Source organism: Physella acuta, unplaced genomic scaffold, assembly GCF_028476545.2.
Source record: "Physella acuta isolate Inbredline_101_S28 unplaced genomic scaffold, ASM2847654v3 ptg000115l, whole genome shotgun sequence".
NCBI classification, from domain to species: domain Eukaryota; kingdom Metazoa; phylum Mollusca; class Gastropoda; family Physidae; genus Physella; species Physella acuta.
The window spans coordinates 16,940-36,596 of NW_026731635.1; the positions used below are offsets into that span (position 1 = coordinate 16,940).

The following is a 19,657-nucleotide window of genomic DNA, read 5'->3' on the forward strand; positions in this document are numbered from 1 at the left end:
CAGTGGAGGTTTAACCAGAAGGGGTTTAGCCAGTGAAGGTTTAACCATAAAGGGTTTAGCCAGTGGAGGTTTAGCCAGTTTATCAACTGTTGAGGCTATGTAATCATGTACCTTGGTGTAGATCTCAATGATCTCACCTTGGATACTTTCCTGTTTCCATGCTTGCATATAGCTTGATAGACATACAGTTATGTCAGATATCTGGCAAATTCTGACAACATAGAGTTATGCCAGTTGTCTAGTACATCGTGACAGAAGAGGTTACGTTTGCGCATGTTTTGTATGACAAAGTATCGGCCGTGGCCCTGTAAACAGAGCTGCATCACCTTGGCCAGGTCAGGTTGGCCTAGCATACATTTGTTTAACGATCTAACTCCGTACTCGTTTGCTCACCGTCAACATAGTTTTAATTAGGTGTAGAACTGGAAGTCACGAGATAAAGGGGGGTGGAGAACATAATGTGGCTGGTGCTGTCGTCGTCAGTGGTGGTGCTGGTGGATGGTAGCTTTTTAGTTGAGGGGTGGTGCTGAGGGAGGGGGTACAACTACAAAGTCTAGACAGTTTAGCAGTCCAGGTTTGAATGACCTCACTGACTTCTCCTGTTGATGTGGAGGTTGTGAAGTTGATAATGGAGCGTACTCTCTGCAGGCTAGTCACAGTCCAATTATTTATTTAACTGTGAATCACAGGTGTACCCCAGACAGTCATGTGACTGTGGCCGACCTAGACGGGACGGATGGCAATATGATACATAATGTCCTGGTTGAATATCATACATTGTCTGCTGGTGGGAATATGATACATGGGCTTCTGATCGCAATATGATACATAATGTCCTGGTTGAATATCATACATTGTCTGCTGGTGGGAATATGATACATGGGCTTCTGATCGGAATATGATACATAATGTCCTGGTTGAATATCATACATTGTCTGCTGGTGGGAATATGATACATGGGCTTCTGATCGGAATATGATACATAATGTCCTGGTTGAATATCATACATTGTCTGCTGGTGGGAATATGATACATGGGCTTCTGATCGGAATATGATACATAATGTCCTGGTTGAATATGATACATTGTCTGCTGGTGGGAATATGATACATAATGTCCTGGTTGAATATGATACATAATGTCCTGGTTGAATATGATACATAATGTCCTGGTGGGAATATGATACATAATGTCCTGGTGGGAATATGATACATGTCCTGGTGGGAATATGATACATTGTGTCCTGCCTCTGTTTAAAGATAAGAAACACTACGTAAGTCAGGTGCCACCAACTTGCCGAGACCGTGCACGCGTGGATCAGCTTATAGATTAGAACACTTCCTTATGCGTTCTAGAACATAACACTCAGAACATTGACCCCATAGCCAGACGAGCTGCCTTGTTGTAGAGTCTGTAGAATCAATGTAAAGTGTGAAGAGATTGTTTGTGAAACTATGGCTGTTTTTATGCTAACAATCATGTTTGATTGTTGTATGTTCAGTTTGTTTTTCCACAGCATGCTTGACAGTAACGACATTGATTCAATAATAAAAACAAGCATAAAAATGCTTCCAAATGCAACATAACAGAAATAACGACATTTATGATTTTTACTGTTACACTCACAAGTAGGCCTATATTGAGACGAATTTTAGAGCGACAACGCTTTTATGTTATGGCTAGGGAAAATGGTTCTTATTTGTTTAGTTTTTATTTGTTTGTTTTTTCTATTAGTAAAAATTAAATATAAGTAAAATAGTAAATCGATATTTAAGCCAAAAGAACTAGATAATTGGTACTAAACTAGAGCTGTGTAAGTCAACCGTGTAACGTACATGACTAAACCAATTTGTATTGAACCCGTTGGGTATCCTTGTTTGCTATGTATGGTGTCGCCAATATTCCCTGTATTCACATGTGTATAGCTGATTAAATACCTATTTAAAATAAAAAAAAAAGATTCTATTATCCCATATATTAATATGTGAAATAAATAATTCAATATCTATTTATAATAAAAAGTAAGTTATTCTATTATTCCACTGAATTAATATGTGTAATGACTAATTTAGTATCTAATTAGAAAAAACATTGAGATATTCTTCTATTCTCATTGAAGACGTAGACTTACTAATCTTTTTGTGTGTATCTAAAAACAAGTCCTCAAACTATTTAAAGCATTACAGCCTCCATCAGCGTTTAGTTTGACAGAATTCATTAGTTCAGTTATGATTTACAGAAAATAACGCGCCGAGTTTTATTTTTTTCAACCACTGCTCTAAAATTACATTACAGGGAACAAACTCTCCCAGGCTATTAAAAGATCCAATTAATTTATGTTTTAAACAACAGAGACCAAGGTTCTCCCTCCCTCACCCTCTCTCTCTAAATATTTAAATAAAACTTTGTTCTTTGATGATCGATGAACGCCTTTTGATAGTAAATTACAGTACACGTTCGCTCATTTTCAAGGCGATTAGATTTGACTGTAGCCGCAAATATAGCTTAGGCTGTAATGTTTCAGACACGGCTGTAGCTGTGATGTTACTGACACGGCTGTAGCTGTAATATGACAGACACGGCTGTAGCTGTGATGTGACAGACACGGCTGTAGCTGTAATGTGACAGACACGGCTGTAGCTGTAATGTTACAGACACGACTGTAGCTGTAATGTGACAGACACGGCTGTAGCTGTGATGTTACAGACACGGCTGTAGCTGTAATGTGACAGGCACGGCTGTAGCTGTGATGTGACAGGCACGGCTGTAGCTGTAATGTGACAGGCACGGCTGTAGCTGTGATGTGACAGACACGGCTGTAGCTGTAATGTGACAGGCACGGCTGTAGCTGTGATGTGACAGGCACGGCTGTAGCTGTGATGTGACAGACACGGCTGTAGCCAGACACGGCTGTAGCTGTAATGTTACCGACACACACATAGCCCGACAATGTCAATTGTAGATCCGATGCATATCATACTGGAACAGATAGAGAAATCGTGACGCCGCCGCTTCCTCTAATTGTTTTTGTCTACCGTTCTGTTCGATCTGTGTAATGGCCACAAACATTTTTTTTTTTCTGTTCGTGATTTCCTGGAACTTCGTGTACAAACTGAAAGCGAATCGATGGTGAAACAAAAACCTTCAAGCACGAGCGTCAATATGAAGCAGCTGTTTACACCTAGTGTTTGTACCTACACACAACCACAGTACTCAGCCATGTAAACATCGCCACCAATCACAATAATCATCTAATTCGTCACGACAAATGTTCAATACTTTGAGTATCGATTCCGTGACAACATATAAAAAAACTTCAGTGCCTAAAATACAGTTACAAAATATCGATACGTTGATGACAAATACAAGTTTCAATACCTTGAGTGTATCAACACTAGACTACACATGAAATATTCACTAGCTAAAGTCCCACCAATCTAGGCTGAGGCCCGGCTGGCCCCGACATTCAGACCTGTGTTCATCAATAAGTGAACTAAATCTTGTCCACACGGGGCTTTACAGGCACACAACTTTGGAATGTTTGCCATCTAAATATAGTGGATGTCAAAAAGTTTTGATATCAATGGGCAACTTCTCCGTCGTCACGAATAACCCGATCTATGTGTCTACCCTGATTCATGTCGGATATGTGACGTCACGTTACATTGTGTAGACCCACTCCCATTCACGTCTGAAACGTGACTTGACTTGAGATCGTGAAGATCTGCCGTGATCCAGGGTCACGTCACTCAACACCCCAGCAATACGAGAATGCAACAAAGAACATACCGGCCTTTCTCTCGTCGGGGCGGGCCACATTTACTTGCTCCTGGGCTATGTAAGGAACAGAAGATTAGGGTCAAGATTAAAGGGATCTTACAGAACGCCGACACGACAATGCAGTAATCACATAGAAGCTTTATCGTGTCTCCGTTAGTCAATGTTAAAGTTTGTATTGGAGGTATGGTGCCGATACAAGCTAAAAATAGCCTCGAATACGACCTGCCGACGTTTTAATTAGTACCCTAAAACGTGTCACTATGGTGTAAGAACGTGTGTAATCTACAGATCAGAGAATGTCGCCCCAAGCGCACGCCTCTACTCACGTAACTAACTTGGGTTTGTTTCCTTTGTCTGCCCTCCCTTTCCTGTGTTATCTAGACCACTCGAGCACATCAGCTAAACAAAGTAGAGCTCACGTGTTTGTTTTGAACAAGCTCTATTTCGGTTCTTTCTGATGGCTGTTTTTGTACTTGGTTTTTACTCTTTATGATGTTTTATACTACTTTTTTTGTCTTTCTCATTTTTCTCGTATACAAAGTTTAGAGGAAGTATTGTAATCGTGCAAAAAAAAAAAAATCGAAATCGAGATTTTCATAAATCTTGACGTTTTACACCTCCTTGAGTCGGAAATTTGCAATTTTGTCTGTGTGTCAGTGTGTTTGTCTGTGTGTCTTATCTGTGAACACGATAACTTGAGTACCCTTACAGCTAGGTTGACGAAATTCCATATATGTATTCTATCAAATTTGTAGTTCTGTATCAACTTTTCAGCGATTTCCGGTTACCGGAAGTGGAACTAATTATATCTGCGGTTTTTCAAAAGCCTATAATTTACACTGTTACAGTTATATAGACAAAATTTCGCAAATATGTAGAAATTTTTAATAATTTCATGTCCCGATTAGTGATCTAAGAATAATCGAGAAAGTTTAGGGGAGTTCACTCCTGTTTTATTGCTCTTTGTGATGCATATCTTTAATACTAATTACCTGGTTCCATGTTAGAGTTTTAACCTTGTATTCTGTCCTTTGTGATGTAGATCCCTGTTTATTCCCTAACTGCCTGTTACATGCCACAATGTTTTCTGTCCTTTGTGATATAGATCCCTGTTTATTCCCTAACTGCCTGTTACATGCCCCCATGTTTGCTAACTGTTCCATGTTTGTTGTACCGATGTATCAGCTGGACACTCACCCTTTGCGCACTCGGAACACATGAGTGTTTTGTGAGCGTCAGTTTTGTGTTCGTAACTTTTGTGTGCGTCAATTTTGTGAGGGTCGGATTTTGTGTGGGTCGGATTTTGTGTGGGTCGGATTTTGCGCGTCACTGCTTTTCTCTGCATGTTCTCCCGACATATTTTTTTGGTGCTCAAATGCTACGAATTCATTAGAACGGTACAAAACCTAGCACGAATTACGCACCTCTGTACAAAACCTAGCACGAACTACGCACCTCTGTACAAATCCTAGTACAATCTACGCACCTCTGTACAAAACCTAGTACAATCTACGCACCTCTGTACAAAATCGAGTACAACCTACGCACCTCTGTACAAAACCTAGTACAATCTACGCACCTCTGTACAAAACCTAGTACAATCTACGCACCTCTGTACAAAACCTAGCACGAACTACGCACCTCTGTACAAAACCTAGCACGAACTACGCACCTCTGTACAAAACCTAGCACGAACTACGCACCCCAGTACAGTAAAACTGCTGGTGCGAACACTATCGTAATCCCTAAATCCCGCGCAGCTTGCACTAAAGCCCCCCACACTTCACCGACACAGTAAGCCCCATTGTGTCTACAGATTAAATCATTAGGCTAATACCTATTGATTTTGTATACTATTTCGCTTTATAGATTTCTAAGCAAAATTTCCGCTAAAAATAGTTTCTAATTTAATTTTTAACCTTATTTAATTTTGAAACTAATCTATTAAAACGTGATGTATATATGCTATTTTAAGTATAATCATCACGATTTATTTAACGCATTGAAGCTCACTTTGTTTTGGTCAGATGTTAGCACAAAATTAGTTAAAAATTAATGCTTCCATAAATATGTCAACACGTTATGTCAACACATACATCCATATTTTCACGTGGCTTTAGATTGTCACGTTGTAACATCACCTGATTTCAACACATACATTCATACACATGGACATATACACATACATATACACTTACACACGTACGTACACATACATACACACGTACATATAAATTCATATACATATACATATCCACTGAATGTGCGTGTGTCGCGTGTTTCCCTTGTTATCACACACATCAGCTGTCGCTCATAGAGTTGGTCCGAATATAGAAGCACTTCACTCACGTGAACATATATAGACATGGAACTACATCACCCCCCCCCCCCCCCCTCACAGTACGAGTAGAATCCGGATCTTTAATTCCCCGGTAACTCGGTGCACCAGGACCTGACGTAGCGGTGCTCATGGATTGCTGTGCTACCAATCGTCTACCGGTCTTCTACGGTGCTAACCACCAACTTGTTTACCAGTCTCCTACGGTGCTTACCACCAACTTGTTTACCAGTCTCCTACGGTGCTAACCACCAATTTGTTTACCGTCTACCAGTCTCCTACGGTGCTAACCACCAACTTGTTTACTCTACAGACCTCCAGTGTCGGACCTGGTACAAGCTAGTCCAGACCATCATGTAGGGGGCCCTTGTGGGTGTACGCCAGAAATAGAAACGGGATTATCCGAACAGTAGTAACCATGCAACGTGGGACAGTAATTCAAGGTATAAAGTCTCAAGGTAAGAAAAGTTACACATTTGTACATTGATGTTGTACCTGGTTTTTGTACATTGATGTTGTGCCTCCTTTAGTTCCTCTTGTTATTTAGTTGATTGTGCTAAGTATCCCGCCACCTCCCCTCCCTGCAAACATTTGTCTTGTTTTTGCCTTCTTTACTTGGCCCACCATATAAACATTTTTTTAAAATTTCTTGTGTTATGCATGCCTAATGTTCCTTTCGTTAACCTCAAATAGTAATACCATAGAGGCTGTTGCATGATAGCTTCTACTTAAAGAATTGACTTGGCTTCCCATGTAGCCTATGTATCGCATCAGTATGAACAAAAAAGTCGAGACTGTAGCTTACACATCCTTGACTGATGATAATCTCTGGGCTACGACTTGAATATGATAATTTTGTAGCCCGGAGTCACACAAATCACACAGCAGCTACAGATGGTGCATTTTGACACGGTTGTCATATTTCAGGGATACTCCCTTCCCCCCCCCCCCCTCCCAACATATGGTGCTACTGTTTGTATCCCCAGATATCTAGTGGCTACTTTAATCGTGTCTGACCCCCAGATATCTAGTGGCTAGTCGTGTCTGACCCCAGATATCTAGTGGCTACTTTAATCGTGTCTGACCCCAGATATCTAGTGGCTAGTCGTGTCTGACCCCAGATATCTAGTGGCTACTTTAATCGTGTCTGACCCCAGATATCTAGTGGCTACTTTTATCGTGTCTGACCCCAGATATCTAGTGGCTACTTTAATCGTGTCTGACCCCAGATATCTAGTGGCAAGTCGTGTCTGACCCCAGATATCTAGTGGCTACTTTAATCGTGTCTGACCCCAGATATCTAGTGGCTAGTCGTGTCTGACCCCAGATATCTAGTGGCTACTTTAATCGTGTCTGACCCCAGATATCTAGTGGCAAGTCGTGTCTGACCCCCAGATATCTAGTGGCAAGTCGTGTCTGACCCCCAGATATCTAGTGGCTACTTTAATCGTGTCTGAACCCCAGATATCTAGTGGCTAGTCGTGTCTGACCCCCAGATATCAAGTGGCTAGTCGTGTCTGACCCCCAGATATCTAGTGGCTACACGTAGTGCGTTAAACGACATTCCAATGAGCTGGAGTAGACAGGCATACATTGTGATTAGATTTAAATCTCTTCCTTGTTTTAACAGGGGCCACCATTACCTCTGTTTGCCAACAGATTGAATTAGACCGCAATCTTTAAATCACAGAGGCCCATGCTTTATATTTGCTTTGTATGTTTGGTATTGTCTTGCCTCTAAAGGGGATTTCCTTACATTTTATGGTTGGTGGTTTTTAAGGGGGATCGCCATAGGTTTGGTAGTGTGTTGGTTTAAGTGTTTGGTGGTGTGTCAGTTTTATTGTATGGTGGTGTGTCAGTTTTATTGTTTGGTTGTGTGTTGGTTTTAGTATAATTTGGTGTGTTGTTTTTAATGTTGGTGTGTTGCTATTCACGATTTGTTGTCTATTACTGCCAGAGGTTGTTTTTTCTTTGTGTGGTTTATTATTTCCGAGAAAAAAAAAATGAAATTCAATCTCTTTTGTGCCGATCTGTTGTTTGTGCATGGTTTCAGTATGGTCTTTATATTTTCTTTATGCGCCATTTTGAATTAGCGTTTTTTTTTTCGTTGTGCAATTTTTAATGTGCTCTGCTTTATTTTCTGTGTGCTATGTTCACCGTTGTCCTGAGTTTGACCACTGTTGTCCTGCTGAGTTTGACTACTGTTGTCCTGCTGAGTTTGACTACTGTTGTCCTGCTGAGTTTGACCACTGTTGTCCTGCTGAGTTTGACCACTGTTGTCCTGCTGAGTTTGACCAATGTTGTCCTGCTGAGTTTGACCACTGTTGTCCTGCTGAGTTTGACCACTGTTGTCCTGCTGAGTTTGACCACTGTTGTCCTGCTGAGTTTGACCATTGATGTCCTGCTGAGTTTGACCACTGTTGTCCTGTGTTTGACCACTGTTGTCCTGCTGAGTTTGACCACTGATGTCCTGCTGAGTTTGACCATTGATGTCCTGAGTTTGACCACTGTTGTCCTGCTGAGTTTGACCACTGTTGTCCTGCTGAGTTTGACCACTATTGTCCTGCTGAGTTTGACCACTGTTGTCCTGAGTTTGACCACTGTTGTCCTGAGTTTGACCACTGATGTCCTGCTGAGTTTGACCACTGATGTCCTGCTGAGTTTGACCACTGTTGTCCTGCTGAGTTTGACCACTGATGTCCTGCTGAGTTTGACCACGGTTGTCCTGCTGAGTTTGACCACTGTTGTTATGAGTTTGACCACTGATGTCCTGCTGAGTTTGACTACTGTTGTCCTGCTGAGTTTGACCACCGTTGACCTGAGTTTGACCACTGTTGTCCTGCTGATTTTGACCACTGATGTCCTGCTGAGTTTCTGCTGAGTTTGACCACCGTTGTCCTGAGTTTGACCACTGTTGTCCTGCTGAGTTTGACCACTGATGTCCTGCTGAGTTTGACCATTGATGTCCTGAGTTTGACCACTGTTGTCCTGCTGAGTTTGACCACTGTTGTTCTGCTGAGTTTGACCACTATTGTCCTGAGTTTGACCACTGTTGTCCTGCTGAGTTTGACCACTGTTGTCCTGAGTTTGACCACTGTTGTCCTGAGTTTGACCACTGATGTCCTGCTGAGTTTGACCACTGATGTCCTGCTGAGTTTGACCACTGTTGTCCTGCTGAGTTTGACCACTGATGTCCTGCTGAGTTTGACCACGGTTGTCCTGCTGAGTTTGACCACTGTTGTTATGAGTTTGACCACTGTTGTCCTGCTGAGTTTGACCACTGTTGTCCTGCTGAGTTTGACCGCCGTTGTCCTGCTGAGTTTGACCGCCGTGCGATATTTGATCTGTTAGTTGCGCACCGCGGGCATTGATTGTTGAACCAGCAAACAACACGAGTACCTGTATGCTTGTGTTTTCATTTTGCCACGAAGAATGTCCGCTATTTTTGTTACTTCGGTCAACACCCCCGGGTCGCTACACCCCCTCCCCCTCTTGTCACCCCCTTCTCCCTTGTGTCACCCCCCTTGTTTCGCCACCCCCCTCCCCCTTGTGTCGCCCCCCCCTCCTCCGTGTGTCGCCACTAGAGGCAGACCCAGGCTATTCCAGTCATGCTTGCTATGTTTTCACAAATATTTTCTTCCTCTCCCAATGACGGCAAACAATTATTGAGAGTGGTGTTTGTACTTTCGTGCCCGTTTTACCAGTCTAGTATCAACACAGGTTTCACCACTGTAGTATCAACACAGGTTTCACCACTGTAGTATCAGCACAGGTATCACCACTGTAGTATCAACACAGGTTTCCCAGCGTAGTACCAACACAGGTATCACCATTCTATAACCAACACAGGTATCACCACTGTAGTACCAACACACGTATCACCAGCGTATTACCATCGCATGATGCCAGTGAAATGAATGTATAGGACACGCAGGTTTTACCAGAAAACTATTTCTTTCATCTGTGTGTACACCCCCCCCCCCCACCCACTGAAAGATATCTGTAAGAAAATTTGAACGTCTGTGTTTTTAGTATGTGTGTGTGTGGGGGGGGGGGGGGTAGTGCAGGTGTGGGGGTGTTTTCGTTTAATAAACTTCAATCTTGGACAACCTCGTGCCGACTATTAACAGAGTTTTTTTTTTTTATCTGGCATCCAGCCCTTACTATTGTTTGTCTTTAACTGACTGGCACGCGTCAGTTTGTAGCCAAACTCCCCTCCTGTTTTCCCATCCATTCAGTATTGGGCCGCATGTATCGAGGCCAGACATCTTTAACCTTCCGTCTGGACCAAAGTACAGGGAAGTCAGTGGCCAGAAATAGATGCCTGGCATAATTAACAGCTTTTTGACTATCGATCTTTTTGTTTGCCGGTCAGGCACTGTTTTTTTTTAACTAGACTTACTGCTGACGTCATCTGTCGTGGCCCACCAACTGAGTGTGACAGTGTTGAACCATCTCATGACGTCACCTCATGTTGATACTGTGTGTGACAGTGTTGAACCATCTGGGTGCACGCCGTGTCTACACGTGTAGACCCACTAGGTAGATCTATGTCTATGGAGTCGTGCAGTCTCGTCCTTCTGTAAACTCGTGCTCGCTAATCTACCTCGATAAATATTAGATATCTCGGCTGTTTGTCATTATTGATTAGCTAATGGGGAACAAAAGAAAATTAATATTGCTGTCAGATGTAGGAATATATATATATATATATATATATATATATATATATATATATATATATATATATATATATATATAGCCTTAGAATATATACATACAAATATGTATGTATTTATGTATATGTATATAGACGTATACAATTACAAAGACAAAACACAGATTATTTATGCATTGTAGAATATGCCATGAATTCCCTCAATATTGTTAGGAGGGAAAATAAAGATCCTAAAAATAGACACAATCTGAATTGTAGAGGTGTCTCCGCAAATCTCTGTTTGTCGTCTGCTCGTCGGAAAATCTGGAAAACTCGCAGACAAGCCGTCTGCTTCCTAACAGGCGCATGTCCGGTATTACGTCACATTTATAATTTGTCACGGACCCGGATTGACGTCATCTTATTTCCTTTAATCAGCTGTAGGCCAACTTGGAGAGTAGATGTTTGTGTCACCCGGGCAGAGGGCCTACCCGGGGCATATAAATATAGAAAGGCGGGGTGAAAAACATCTTATGTAACAAACAAAAAACCTATGTTTGTGTGTATAGATGCATAGTAGGATCATGGCCGACTTAGTGGGTGGGCGTATCTATACAGGCCCTATGTATTGTATCACTGCCTGTGTTTATTGGGGGATGTTAAATAATGTTGTTGTTCATTTGAGCTCGTCTGTTTGTTAGCTAGTCAGAAAGTTTCATGTATATTTTGTTTGTCTGTTTGTTAGGTACTCAGCTTCATGTATTTTTGTTTGTCTGTTGGTTAGGTAGTAAGCTTCAAGTATATTTCTTGTCTCTTGTCGTTGGAAAATATCATGTCTGTCTGATAATGTCATCACCCTAACAAATGTCATGTTCATGTGGCCGTTGTAACACTGACAAATGCCATGTCTCTGTGATATTGCCATCAGTCGTGTAACACTGACAAATGCCATGTCTCTGTGATATTGCCATCAGTCGTGTAACACTGACAAATGCCATGTCTCTGTGATATTGCCATCAGTCGTGTAACACTGACAAATGCCATGTCTCTGTGATATTGCCATCAGTCGTGTAACACTGACAAATGCCATGTCTCTGTGATATTGCCATCAGTCGTGTAACACTGACAAATGCCATGTCTCTGTGATATTGCCATCAGTCGTGTAACACTGACAAATGCCATGTCTCTGTGATATTGCCATCAGTCGTGTAACACTGACAAATGCCATGTCTCTGTGATATTGCCATCAGTCGTGTAACACTGACAAATGCCATGTCTCTGTGATATTGCCATCAGTCGTGTAACACTGACAAATGCCATGTCTCTGTGATATTGCCATCAGTCATGTAACACTGACAAATGCCATGTCTCTGTGATATTGCCATCAGTCGTGTAACACTGACAAATGCCATGTCTCTGTGATATTGCCATCAGTCGTGTAACACTGACAAATGCCATGTCTCTGTGATATTGCCATCAGTCGTGTAACACTGACAAATGCCATGTCTCTGTGATATTGCCATCAGTCGTGTAACACTGACAAATGCCATGTCTCTGTGATATTGCCATCAGTCGTGTTAACTCCCCCAACTTGACAACTCTCTGTTTTGCTTTATTAGTAATATTTATTTTTAATATTATTTTTATCCCAACACTATTTGGCTGTTTTAAACCCTTGCAATATAGCTAGTTTCATGCATTTTATTCTCAATGCATTGTTCTGTGAATGATCTGCTTGTTGTGTTGTTCTATGACTGTTTGCAATTCTGTCCTGTGAATGCCATGCTTACCCCATGTTGAGTAAACTAAACAGCTTGCTATGTTGCTTATGCCAGCCAAGGATGCAGATGATGAAACTGTTACCATGCGCCCTAAAAAGGAGGACGCCCCAGCCCGTGACAAATCAGTTTTTAGCACCCCACAGCCGGACTACGAGGAGGAGGAGTCTGTCAACTACAACAGACGAAGCTCTCTGAAATTTGTCAACAATTTTAAAAATGTTATAACCCACATTCGAACCATAGGTACCACCCAGCTACTGGCTTAGTGATCTAACAATCTAGCTAACGCTTTACTGCTTGATGCACTCTGCCTTACGTAGAACTGAAAACATGAATTGTTTGTTTCCATCAGGATGTAATCCATCTAGTGGGTTGCCCATACATGACATCACACCCATAGGGTGGGGATACAATTTAGCTTAAATATCATTAGCTTGATATCATTGTGGATAATTCTTAATAGATAACTCAGTCGTAGGGCTCACTAGCTCCAATTCACTCAGTCGTAGGGCTCATTAGCTCCAATTCACTCAGTCGTAGGGCTCACTAGCTCCAATTCACTCAGTCGTAGGGCTCACTAGCTCCAATTCACTCAGTTGTAGGCTCATTAGCAGCCTAATTAACTGGTTGAACAATAATCTCTTATCTATTTGACACGTTGTAATCTGATCTAAGATGGGACCTGCTTCATGTATTAAAAATGTTAGTTTAATATCAGATTTCACCCATCAGCATATAATTTCTGGTCTTGTTATAATGTTCATATCCTATCATTAGCTAATCATGTTCCTGCCTATAAGAAAAGAATTTTTCCACCCTAGTGTTTAAAATATGAAAAACTTAAATCTAGGATACCCATGCTCATTAGCTTATTGTAAACAATTTTTTTTAAATTAATAAGTTTATTTTTAAAAACTTGAAATAACACTAAAAATTTTGATCTCTACACAAAGTTGTAAAATAGTTCTGGCTCAAACATCTATTTAACATAGAGCCCACTTCAAACATTGCATCCAGGAACAATATGAATGGGCTGTTGTCTAATAAACATCAGTCCCCATTATCCTTGGGCCCATCAGTTATTAGATTGAATGATTGTTTAGCTACTTTGTGATTGGTCTGGAGTGGGGTCTATGATAACTGGGAGTCTGAAGTGCTCTGTTGTGGAGATAAATTCAACTGATAGTCAGATGCAAGGCTGCTAGTCCAAGTGTTTCAAGGTTTCAAGTCAAGATGTAATACTGTAATGTCATGTTATCTTCCAGAAAAACATATTGGTTTCAGTTTATTGTAAAGTCAATTTAAAGTCTCTTCTTTATAAGCCTATGTTATTGAATTTTAGATATGTCTTTTTTTGTAATACATCATATTTGTTTACAACTAAATACTTCAGTTTTTGCTTTATTTCTGTTTGTAGCACTTAACTATAACAACTACACATTTCTAACAGCTTTCTTGCTAACATTTGCCTCAAGTTTTCCATTTAATATATAGATTTCATTCAATGTTTCTGAAAACTTTTTGCTTAGATCTGCAGTGCAGAATTTATTTGTCTACAAAGTTTACAGCTGTTTTCTTCACTGACCAACTGACCAGGTGTGCTGTGCACTGCTAGCTTTTAGCTAACTAAACATTCAATCTTTGTTTTTGTTTTATTTTGTAAAGGTTTGACTCAAATATTGGATCTGACTAAAAAAATTGTGTTAGAACTTCAGCTACTCAGCACTGAAATAAATGTGTTTAGTCCAGTGTAGCCATTGTGGTCAGCTAGCCACTAGAAATAAATTAGTCTAGTGTAGCTAGACAGGTCAACTTCTTACTAGAACTAAAACATTTTGTTACAATCTGTAGTTTGACTTAGGTTTTTAGTTTTATTTTATAAAGGTATGGCTCAAATATGACATCTGACTAGAAAGCCATACAGCACTGAAATAAATTAGTGTAGTGTAGCTAGACAGGTCAACTTGACACTAGAGATAGAACTTGGCACATTTTGTTTTAAAAATTGCTTACATTTTATTTTCAGTTTTTTATTTTAAGTATTGGAACTTTAGTTACAAGTAATCGATAGTAAATATAATTTGAACAGTTTAAAACGAATCATTTGTAAAATCCTCAAGTTTTCTACTTAGCAATTATCATGTTAATGTTGCACTGCTATTATTTATTAACTGTTACTATTGAGTATATAGTTGTCTGTAGTATTTATAAATAATGATTACATGTGAGTTGTTTGATAACTGATTGAGTTACTAGTTATTAATTGTCTTTAATTAATGATTACATTTGAGTTTGATACCCAAGTTGCTTTAACTATTTTATGTTTCCCCCTTCCACAGAAGAGCTCTACACATGTTTCCCTGAGCCTGACCCTGACTATCTTGTTGATGAAGACGAGGAGCGGGTGTTCCACCAGCCTGACTCAGCCTCTGAGTTCCCCCCTCCCCCTCCACCCTGTACGGCAGACGAGCTGTCAGCAGCAGTAGCTGAAGCCTATGACGCTCACCTGCAGAACGGAATCTCTCCCACCTCAGATGGCCCTGCAGGTGTTGGAGGTAAACAACCCCCGCTGGTCAAACCCAAACCCCTCCACAACCCGTGTGTAGAGTCTAAAGAACGCCAGGCGCTCCACAGGGAGCTGCTAATGAACTATAAGATGTAAGTAAACCACTGGAGATTTCTTTATGAAATGTATAATGTCATCAAGTCAAAGATTTTTTAAATTATAAATGTGATTATAGTTGTCAAAATGGGATGGCGTGGCCTAGTGGTAGAGAGCTAGACTTTTAACCAGAAAGTTTGAATCTGTGTTCAAGTCAGTCGAACTCCCACCCAGCTCTGAAAGTAAAAGTGGCCAGGCATAGTGCTGACTACACTATCACTTCATATACTGAGGTCTCTGAAACATGAACTCCACTTCATTGGCACCATGTGTCTTGGGCACACGCAGGAAAAGATGATGATAGTTGTTAAAAATTCTCTAGAACTTTTATTTATTTATAGATCTAGGTATTATAGATAAAATAATAATTGACATTTTTTGTCTTTCTGTTATTTTCTAGGATTTTTAAAAAAAAGAATTTGCAAAAAACCGACAATAGATTATTTATTGAACTTGTTAAAAAAAGTGTAGTGTTAAAAGCTGCTTTGTTTTTTCTAGAGGTAAAAATGTCTTGAAAAAACCAGAGCTAGACAAAGCTTTTCGTGACCGGCGAGAGATCCAGCGCAAGAAAGAATGGGAGGAACACAAGTCCTCTAAGGGGAGGACAAGTCTGGAGATCAAGCTGGAGGAGAGGGCTAACAGGATGAAGGAGGTAAGGGCTTTCATGTCTCGTTAAGTTCAATTATAAGCTCAATTATAAGCTCAATTTTATACCACTAGTAACGGAGTGGTCTAGCGGTAGAGAGCTGGACTGCTATCCTGTAAGTCTCGAGTTCGAATCCGGGTTCTAGTCAATAGACCGTCACTGAGTCCACCCAACTCTGATGGGTACCTATCTCACGTTGGGGAAAGTAAAGGCGGCTGGGCATAGTGCTGACCATACTATCTCTTCATATGCCGAGGTCATAGAAACAAGTGAACTCTACTTCACTTGCCCCATGGACCGTCAGGTTTGAAAGGGAAACTTACTTACTTACAGGCCAATACCTTGGTCGTGTTTACTTACTCTTATAATAGTTTATAATGGCCATACGTCCACTGTATTACAGGAGGAAGAGAAGAAAATGAAAGTCATAGAGGAAGAGGCACAGGCTCCGGAACTGCTACGGATACATCGTAAGATCACCCACAAATCCACTAGTGGGGAGCAGGCGGATTGACGCTACGGATAATTTGACTTGGATTGGATGTAAGACAACCCAAACAGTAGATGTCAACAGAAATGTTAAATGTCAACTTGTAAATGTCAACATGTAGATGTCAACTAGATACCTCTGTCTACCCTAGCAAGCCTACCCTGAGATTATCTGACATTAGTACAGACAGTTGGAAATGAGAAGATCTGTTTATATAGTGACTGTAGCATTACCAAAGTTGTTTTTTATTATGTGTACATATTTAACAAGATAAAGACTTCACATACAATATTTCTCATAGATCTAACACAACATCCAACATTTCTTGTGAATTCGACATCACCTCCAACTTTTCATGTGAAGCCAAGATCACATCCAACCTTGCCCAGATCTGTGTGCTTTAGCATTGTCTAACTGTTCATTGCCATCTCATGTAACATAAATTTTATTTGAGACCATAACAAGCATATTCCAAGCTCTATCCAGGTACAACTGTCAGTTTAAAGCATTTACCTCATATTAACTTGATGTATGTATGTGTGTATGTCTGGTATGCTGAGCCTCATGTACTGGCATCACAACATACCTCAGCATAAGTTTGTTTCATGTTTGTCTGCACTACTGTGTGCCCTAGTAGACAATGCCTTATGTTAGCTGTACTGTTTTTCTCAGCTCTTTGTATAACTGTTTCATATTCAGTGGTCTAGTGAATATATTTTCAATGTGCCTCAAAAAGACTATGTTTTTAGCAATCATTCATTTAAATTATTTGTGTTAAATATAGGGATCATTCATTTAAATTGTGTTAAAAAGGGATCATTCATTTAAATCATTTGTGTTAAATAAGGGATCATTCATTTAAATTATTTGTGTTAAAAAGGGATCATTCATTTAAATAATTTGTGTTAAATAAGGGATTATTCATTTAAATTATTTGTGTTTAATATAGGGATCATTCATTTAAATTATGTGTTAAAAAGGGATCATTCATTTAAATCATTTGTGTTAAATAAGGGATCATTCATTAATGAAAAGTGCTGATGCTGTGTGGGTGCATGGAGGGGGGTGGGGCGCATTCAAATAATTATATCAACATTGCTCAGTGTTGCACTGTTTAATATAAAGACATAAGGGGAGTGGGATGCTGATGCACATTTGTAATTTGTGGCAATCCACAAAGCTAATCTTTCCCCACCTCTCCCAACATTGGGTCACAAGAGAATGGTCCTAAAGGTTGGTTGCATGTTAGTGATGCAGCTCACTTGAGCTGCATACATTACTAATTCATGCTTCTTTCAACTTACAATGATGCCAGGGGAGATAATGTGATCTGACCTTCTGTACATTAGGACCCAAACATGGTTCTTTCAACTAACAATGGTGTGATGGGAGATAATCTGAGCTGACCTTCTGTACATTGGGATCCAGACATGCAGCACTACAACCATTTTTAATAATATATGGCAGCATTTCATTCCTTCTGATCACAACTGTTGCCTGGCTTATCTAGGTGTTTCTCAACTTAAACTGTTTAGCTAGCTCATTGTTTGTATGTGTTAGTGTTATTAAAAACATAGGCCTAAATTAGGGCCTAGTTTTTTTTGTTGTTGTAGGTTTAGCTAGCTCATTGTAGAATAGTTTGTACGTGTTAGTGTGATACATTTTAAAACGTACATTACTTTTTTTGTTATAGTTTAGCTAGGCCATTCTAGAATAGATTTACGTGTTAGTGTGATAATTTTAAAACGTACATTACTTTTTGTTATAGTTTGTTTAGCTAGGTCATTGTAGCATAGTTTGTACGTGTTAGTGTTATACATTTTTAAAACATACATTAGTTGTTTTTGTTATAGTTTGTTTTTAGATGAACCATCAAGTATAGGACAGTGCTAGCTTCAAAGCATAATTTTAGTCAGCGTTTGGTTTGCCAGGTTTGTTTCAGCTTATTGCCAGCGTGGCTGTTTGTTTACTTTATGTGTCGTGTCTACTATCTTGTACAAACTTGTAAAAAGTTCAATGATAATCCAACCTTACTTACAACTAGCTTAAATCAAATGTACTGAATATAGACTTACATGAAATGTTTGTGTATAATGTACATGTTCCTTGAACTGTTTGAATCATGAATACTTGTGGTTGTTACCCTGTTAATGAAATGAAACTATTTTTGTACACCTTGTTATGAAAAAAAATGGAGGTTTCTATTTTAAGACCAATCTTATCTTACTGTCAATGTGGCAGGTTGTGATTTACCTGATTTGTGTTGTGTCATCAAGGTCACCACCAACCCTGTCCTGTCCCCTCAAGGTCACTACTAGCCCTTGGTTGTTGATCTGTTCACTATTATCCTCAATAGGTATCAAAGAAACATTTTTAAACAAAAGAATGCTTTAATTACAATAATGACTTGCTAGTCCCACAGAGGGCTATTGTTTCCTAAGCTTTGGGGCTCGTCTATCTTGAGATTTATAGCTTTGGCTTTTCAGCTGTGTATTAGTATGTGGAAGAAAATTATCTGAGCATGTAAGCCATTGCCATGCTTAAAATTGTCTTAGTATGTAAGCTATTGATTACTTATGCAGGATTAAAATGATCTTAGTATGCTTACACAGGACAAAAATGTAGATGACAAGGGGAGTGAACAAGAGGTGTAATGTAGAGTTGTCTTTTTATGTTCCAAGCTTCTCAGCCTTACTGCTAAACATTTTTTTTAAAGCAAAGAAAGATTCTGTGTATATTTGTTCCCACTGGGTTGCAACAGTGGTCAGATAAATCTAGCTGGTCACCTCCAGATCTGATCCATACAATATTTTGTGTATATCTGATCCATGTTTTGTTTGATGTTTAATTGAATTCTACAGTTAACTGTTCACTGATTACTTTTTTTTAGAAAACTGTTACTATTATTATCTAGCACATAAATTTATGATATGTGTATACTTGTAATAAAGTTACCAATGCTTATAGTGGTTTGCAAGTTTTTCTGTTTGGTCGTCTGCCCTGGTAGAGCACACAGCTACTCATATCCTTCGTTTACCCAGCTCTGATGCATACTTGACTCATGTTATAAAAAGTAAAGGTGGTTGAACATAGTGCTGACTGCTATCCCTTCATATGCCAAAGTCAAATCTGTGACATGAACAGCCAGGTTAAAACATTCTTCTCACAGGCGTGACTAGGCATCCAACTAAACTGTTGGCAGCACACGCTGGTATTTGGAATACTATGGCAGACAGCAGAGTTATATGCTGGGGGTGGTAATCTATGGTTAGGATTGGTTTAAAGCCAGGGTTAGGTTTGACT

General features: G+C 39.9%; 1 protein-coding gene across 3 annotated transcripts in view; it reads left to right on the top strand.

The window, feature by feature from the left end:
* LOC131934665 (protein FAM107B) overlaps positions 1 to 19,320 on the top strand; it is a 33,173-nt gene extending 13,853 nt beyond the window's left edge. For 2 of the 3 annotated variants that reach the window (XM_059290746.1, XM_059290745.1), the window contains exons 2-6: positions 6,432 to 6,576; positions 12,611 to 12,799; positions 14,896 to 15,214; positions 15,717 to 15,870; positions 16,268 to 19,320. In XM_059290746.1, coding sequence (XP_059146729.1) covers positions 6,537 to 6,576; positions 12,611 to 12,799; positions 14,896 to 15,214; positions 15,717 to 15,870; positions 16,268 to 16,378 — 813 coding nt within the window. In that variant the 5' untranslated portion in view covers positions 6,432 to 6,536 and the 3' untranslated portion in view covers positions 16,379 to 19,320. The remainder of the gene's footprint in view (positions 1 to 6,431; positions 6,577 to 12,610; positions 12,800 to 14,895; positions 15,215 to 15,716; positions 15,871 to 16,267) is intronic. The other variant, XM_059290747.1, reaches the window with a different exon arrangement.
* Positions 19,321 to 19,657: the final 337 nt, after the last annotated feature.